Here is a 7,354-nt window from a genome sequence, read left to right as displayed (position 1 = left end):
TAGCACTGTTAAATAATTTGTCAAAATTGTTGTGCTAGGAACAAATTTTCAAATAAATACATACAATACATACAAAAAAAAAAAAAAAAAGTGGGAGGAATGCAAATCTTTTACAGACAACCTCTTTGCTGCCCCCCCTATCCCCACTGATGCCCGCCAAGGGGAGCGTGCTCTTCGCAAGGTCATTGAATCCGCCTCGGCACGTTTCATTCCCGCCGGGAGAATTCCCGAAATTCGGCCCCACTTCCGGCGGCGGCCGCAAATTTAGCGAGAGAACGTGACATTATAAGACACCTCGACCCAGGCGACCCCCAAATAAGGGACATAAACCAACACATCAGATTGCTTGTGGATGAACACAAGCGGGCGAAATGGGAGGAGCACCTAAGAGGTTGTAACCTCTCTGCCGGTGTGGGTAAACTTTGGTCGACCGTAAAGTCCCTATCGAATCCGTCTAAGCACAATGACAAAGTTTCCATCGCCTTCGGCGATAAAGTGCTGTCGGATTCGAAAAAATGCGCGAGCGCTTTCTGCCATCAATATGTAATGCATTCTACGGTCGACAGAGATAGACGGAGGGCTAACAGACACGCACATAAACATAAATTCAGCGCGTCACAAATTACCATCACCGCCTGAGAGGTTGAAGATGCCATTAGTCACGCTAAACCGTCCAAAGCAGTGGGCCCAGACGGCATAGCCATGCCGATGCTTAAAAGCATAGGGAAAGAGGGTTTCAAATACTTAGCACATGTCTTCAACCTGTCTCTTTCCACCTTTGTCATACCCGAAAAATGGAAAATGGCCAAGGTGGTCCCGCTACTAAAGCCTGGGAAACCAGCTAACATAGGAGAGTCGTATCGTCCGATATCTCTCCTATCGCCAGTAGCAAAGACGCTTGAAGCCATTTTGCTCCCCTACTTCCAAGCAAATTTGCAGCTAGCCTCCCATTAGCATGGCTTCAGAAAACTCCATAGCACCACCACCGCGCTAAATGCCATCAGCACCCAGATATATTGCGGTTTAAATCAAAACCCTCACCATATAACAGTAATCGTAGCGCTATATCTATCAAAAGCTTTTGATACGGTCAACCATGGCACGTTACTGCAAGACCTGGAAGGGTATACCCTTCCTCCATTTCTTAAAAGGTGGACCGCAAATTATCTGGGTGGTCGGCAGGCATCGGTGCAATTTAGAAACGAAACATCAAAACCAAGAAGAATTAAACAAGGGATGCCACAGGGTGGTGTCCTATCCCCACTCTTGTTTAATTTCTACATATCTAAGCTACCTTCACCACCAGAAGGAGTCACTATCGTTTCATATGCCGATGACTGCACAATAATGGCCACAGGCCCAGGCCCACAGATCGATGAGCTCTGCAACAGAATAAACGGCTACCTCCCTGATCTCCATTTTTTCGCCTCGCGAAACCTGGCATTATCACCGACTAAATCTTCCGCGACCTTATTTACAACATGGACGTCCCAAATGTCGACCATTTTGAACATCCACGTCGATGGCACTACGCTACCGACTGTCCTACACCCCAAAATCTTGGGTGTGACGTTTGATCAGGATCTACATTTTGGTGAGCACGCAGCCGCAATTGTTCCGGAAATCCAGAGCCGTAATAAAATCCTCAAATCCCTTGCTGGCAGTACCTGGGGAAAAGATAAAGAAACGCTCATTACTACATACAAAGCAATTGGCCCGCCGTGTACGTGCTACGCGTCACCCATATGGTCGCCAAGCCTAAAAACTACCCACTGGAAGAAGCTACAGGCCTGCCGAAATACTGTACTCAGAATCGCCACGGGCTGCCTTCTTATGTCCCCAGAACAACATCTACATAATGAGGCGAGAATACTCCCCATCAGGGAGAGAAATGAGATGCTAACCAAACAGTTCCTGTTGAATACCCAGAAAGCTGGGCATCCCAACAGACATCTGATTGATGAGCCAACACCGCCTAGGGACTTAAGGAGTCATCTCCGTAAGCATTTTGAGGAAATACGGCACCTGAGAATCCAGCCGTATGAAGCAAAAAAATACAAGCAGGTCCTTGGAGAACTCCACAAACAGGCGTTGGACCTTTATGCCGGGAATTGCCCGGTGAATCCAGTACTCAAAGAAAAGTACCCAAAACTTGTGGAAGAGGTACGCATACTCCCCAGGGAAACGCGTGTCACTCTTGCTCAACTTCGTTCTGGATACTGTAACAGGTTAACCTCTTACCTATCCAGAATCAACCCCGACATACAAAATGTATGCCCCGCTTGCAATGTGTCCCCACATGACACCAACCATCTATTTAATTGTAATGTGGAACCAACGCCCTTAACACCCCTTTCATTATGGTCCACCCCTGTTGAAACAGCAAGTTTCCTTGGACTCCCGTTAGAGGACATTGAAGACAATTTGTGATCGGTCGCGGCTGTTAGGTATGGTGAAGCACTGCTACAACAACAACAACAACAACAACCGTTGAAATGTGACGTTTAAAGAAGAAGCACTTCAATAAAATTTTCTTTCCATAAAAGCGAATTATTCAACTATTAATTAAACGTGTTTTCTTTTGTGCGCTTATCTTTTTTATTCACTTAATTGGTTCGGTCAAAAGGACTTCTAAAACATTTTAAAAAAAATCGCCAATCGCTATAATCGCTATTGACGATATTCTCAATCGAATGAAGGAAAATCGCCAATCACTGATATATTTGGATTGCAATAGCTATAACTATTAGCGATTTGTCAATAGCGGCGATGCAATCACCAATAACGAAATATCGTTCCATCACTAATCCACTCAATTCTCACGGGAATGCTCCGGATCATTGGGGCACTTGAGAAGCAGAGGTCGTGATAGTTTTGTACATATGAGTTGTGATAGACAGATATCGCTGTTGTCATAGATGAATGGATTTGCAACTCTTTGTTTCTAGAGCGCTGTCAAAATGCACATTTTTTATAACATTTGTCAGTGATGCCACTCCAAACAAAAATTAATAGATCTGATTATGGGGATTTTTGACATACATTTCGGCGATTATAGTTTCAATCATTTAAAAAAATGATAGTCGTAAAATATTCATTTCTTTAAACTCATTTTACAATAATACTACTAGTTGGAGTCAAATATAAACAAATCTAAGTAAAATTTACATTTTGATTAAAGTAATTAGTCAAATATTGTAACGCATTTAACTCAAGTGAAAACCATATATTCTTTTAAAATTTCAGTAAATCCGACCTATGATATAATAGTTAACATCATTCAATGGTAGGGCCTATCCTACATGTCTGACGTTCCAGGTTCTGTGATCAATATGGACTGGTTGCATCGGGACTTCATATTTACAAAACCTGTTTTGGCGATAACTTTTGATCGGGAAATAATATTTACCCTCCGCCTACGAACTAATAATATTTACACTAAAACAAGTATTTTATCCTTTTGCCCATAATTTTTGAACGCTATTCTACAGTTGTAGGTCAAACTAAAATTTACCAAAATTTTTGGCACGTTTTTCGTTTTGGCTGGCACATTTTTTGTTCTGGCACCCGCTTCAGCTGGCGCGAGGGATTTATCTGTGATTGTTGCCAGCATCAACTAGAAGATAAATCCCTCGTGAGAGCGAAAATATGAGAGCGTAAACAAAAGATTCGTTTCAATCTAATCTATGGCTGTTGTATTGTAAAGGCCGGCAGCGCCATCGCATCCTATCAGCTGTTTATTGTACATGAAATAAACAAATGCATTAGAGTTGTGCTTTTTCGTTCATTTCAGAGATTCGAATCTTTCGTTCTTTTTCTGATGAACGAACAAGTTGTTCTTTTTGTTCATCTGTTCTTTTTTTTCAAGCAAATTTGATCAATGCTGCTCGCACCCGCGAAAAAAGCCAACAAGTATAGATGGGGGTGTGTATGCAGCAATGCTTTGTGTAGGTATATTTAAATGAGTAATGAATAAATAAGGTAATATATGTATATATTCAAGTTTAATAAATGTAATGATTAGTTTCTTATAAAACTTGTTTTTCATAAATAGTCCATACATATATTTTTGTAGCAGTGTCACACAAAGATGACCACACATATCTTTAGTGTAAGTGTCATCATCGACATTCGTGCTCACTGTGAATTTCTGCGTATGTATGTATGAATTTACAATGTTCGCGAACGAGAAGAGAGAAAGAATAACATTAGATAAAACGAACTAAAAGAACAAATGAACTAAAAGAACAAAAAGAACAGAAATCGAAGATCTAGTTCACTTCAATGACGACATGATATGAAACTTCTCGCTCTCTGAGAGCGCGTGAAAATGTGCATTTTTTATAACATTGACCATAGATGCCATCATCCTCAAAATCAAATTTGGGCATTTCGGAATAACTTTGGGGTATTTTACATGGTAAAGGTTTAATTTATGATTTTCACCGAAAACTTACTCAAGATTGTCAAATGGGATATCAAAAAACTCGAATTTTTTCAGGATCACAAATACAAAAAAAAGCTTATTTTACCCGTTAAAAATTTTTCCGTGACAACACGTGAAATTTAATTTTTTGATAGCTAAGATAAAATGTACTTATCTCTTTTCGTGCGTTAATATAACAGCTCATTTAATTTTGTTATTTCTTGTACCTTTTTTACAAATTTTTGATCCGCTTATGTAGTTGAATACACTTGAAATGAAAAATAATGAAAACGCACCGATTTTCTTGGAATTTTTTTTGCGCGGTTTACGCAACTCTGATCTTCAAGACCCATTCTTGGAAACGAATGAAGTTTGTTTACAATCGAATGAACCAATGTTTACAATTGAATGAACTTTAAGACCCATTCCTGGAAACGAATTGAGAGAGAATAAATGTTTCGTATCATGTCATCATTGGTTCACTTGTTCAGTTGAGAGACCCGGTCAATTGAACAAGTTCAGAACGAAATGACCCAACTCTAAAATGCATTTATTTCGTCTTTCAGCTTTTATACAATTGACAATAAACGACCAAAGGTGAAAACATGGAACATAAGATAATACTAAAATGTCGGACATGTTTGGAGGACAATGAAGAGGAAAGTATGTTCGAGCTATTTAAAGAAAATGATAGCGAATCAAGCGGTCAACTCCCAGAACTTAAATTGGCTAAAAAAATTGAGTATTGTTGTGGTGTTCGGGTAAGAAATATCTGGTGCATCTATTTGAAATGTATATATATATACATGCCTTTAATTGTAATACTTTTAACAGATTCGTGAGTCCGCCGATATGCCAGCAAAAATATGTTGGAAGTGCTTTGAAGTGACAAGAATGTGGTACAACTTTCGTCAAATGTGTCTCAACTCACAAATATACTTGGAGAGCTTATGTGAGGATCGAATGAGACCAGAAGGTCAAAATGATGCAGAGTTTTTAGAATACCTGATGGAAGAATTGCAAATACAGCGCGAGACAGTGTATGACCCGATCGATACTTTAAGTGAAAATAGCGATGACGCTGATTATGATGTTGCAGATCTAGGATTGCTAGTAGATGAAGAAGAAGACGCTGATATGTTTATAGAATCGGAAAACGATTTGGGCCGAAGTATTAAAAAAGAGAAGGCAGATATAATTGAAGATCATGGTTCAGGTACCGAGCAGAATAAAGTGGAAAATACAGTTAATACAGCTAAAAAGCGATATATGGGTACAAAACGTAAATTTCGACCACCTAGTCCATCAACTTATATGTGCTCCATATGTGGTAATGTCTACCAAAAAAGAGCTACATTTGCCTATCATATGTCACTGCACAACAGTGCCAAAGAGCAGGAATGCGAGTAAGTTTAAATATTTCATAAAAAAGTCAAGCAATGTTGTTTATCTAAATTATATACATAAAACAGAATATGTGGAAAAAAATTTCGCCAAATATGTGAACTTAAGAATCATATGCGACGTCATACGGGTGAAAAACCTTATAAATGTACATACTGTGATCGGCACTTTATTGACCGTAGTGAGAGACATCGTCATGAACGGTAAGTATAGTACTTATGGTATGTGCCAATTAAAAATTTGTCTTCAGGTCGTAACTTAAGACTTTTGTTAACTAGAACGTATCGCAGGTATTCTTTTAATAAGGTCGTATCTTAGCGATGTCATTAATAATATCTCGGGAGACCGGTTAAAAAAGTTGTAACTGAAACAATAAACTTTCTGTATGTGAATTAAACTTAATTTATTTCCTTTCCAGACCACAAATTACTTAGATTGGCAAACTGTTTTATAGATTACTATGTCAGATTTAGTTTCCCCTTACTTTAATAGTTCCGAATTTAAAAATAGCTACCTTAGACAATGTGTAGGGATTTCGTGAGACTACTTTATGAATTTTTTTATTTGAATATAAAAAAAGGAACTGGCATTTATGCATTGGTTGTTTATGTTTTTCTTTTATGCAGTGTTCACACAAACACACGACCGTACAGTTGCAAAATTTGTGGAAAAAGCTTTATGTATTCTGCCATATTAAAGAATCATAGCAAACTGCATACTGGTAAAAAGGATTTCAAGTAAGTAATAAATATTTGTGACGCTCCGTGAGAAAAGCTCTCGAAACAAATATTTTTCTTTACGATTTATTCGTTCTACAAAAAGAAGCGGATATCGATATCTTTACTATCTTTTAAGTTACAAGCAGTCAAAGTCACAGTATACAGCCGTATACAGGCTCTGATGCGAAAGCTAGCGCACAGGATATACTCGCCGTGTAAAATCAACGACTTTCGAGTTAGTGGTCATGTAGCGCGGAGCGTCGCATTTATATAATTTTTGTTTATACTTCTGACTATTTGTGTTTAGCTGTATGGTCTGCGAAAAGGCGTTCACTCTTCAGCATCAACTTAAAGCCCACTTACAAACGATTACCCATAAACAAAAAGAAGCGCATTATGTCTCTGCTGGTTACGAAGTTGTATATGAATAGATGGTAATTAAATGGGCACACATGCATTTACATATATTTTTCTTCATTGATTTGTATAAAACAAAAAATGGCTAATAAATTACAAGTTTAGTCTAATGCCCGGAATTTCAGTGCGAGTTTAAACTTCAGTTAAAGTTGACTACAGTTTAACCTTGTCACTTTGTTCGATAACAAACAATTTTGCTGCTCATCAGCTTAAACGCCCGAAGTGGCAGGGTTAAACTCTTGTTGACTGGAGCTTGAACGCTCACTGAGAAACCTAACCTAAATGTAATAAAATTAATAATCTAATAGTATAAGATCCGATTTAGCAACTACCTTCACCCATTTGTTTAATGAATGAAATAAACCGTAAATTACTGTATTCAATATAA

At 38.4% G+C, this 7,354-nt stretch overlaps 1 protein-coding gene across 1 annotated transcript; it reads left to right on the top strand.

The window, feature by feature from the left end:
• Positions 1–3,869: 3,869 nt before the first annotated feature.
• On the top strand, positions 3,870–7,354 carry LOC137236556 (transcription factor Ouib). Its single transcript, XM_067759313.1, has 6 exons — positions 3,870–3,947; positions 4,993–5,187; positions 5,261–5,832; positions 5,899–6,033; positions 6,457–6,567; positions 6,857–7,354. Exons 2-6 carry the CDS (start codon positions 5,032–5,034, stop codon positions 6,978–6,980), a joined length of 1,098 nt encoding a protein of 365 aa, XP_067615414.1. The 5' UTR covers positions 3,870–3,947; positions 4,993–5,031; the 3' UTR covers positions 6,981–7,354.

The sequence above is a fragment of the Eurosta solidaginis genome, chromosome 1, assembly GCF_040869045.1.
Source record: "Eurosta solidaginis isolate ZX-2024a chromosome 1, ASM4086904v1, whole genome shotgun sequence".
NCBI lineage: Eukaryota > Metazoa > Arthropoda > Insecta > Diptera > Tephritidae > Eurosta > Eurosta solidaginis.
The sequence above is the reverse complement of the archived record's forward strand: the minus strand, read 5'-3'. Positions and strand labels throughout refer to the sequence as shown.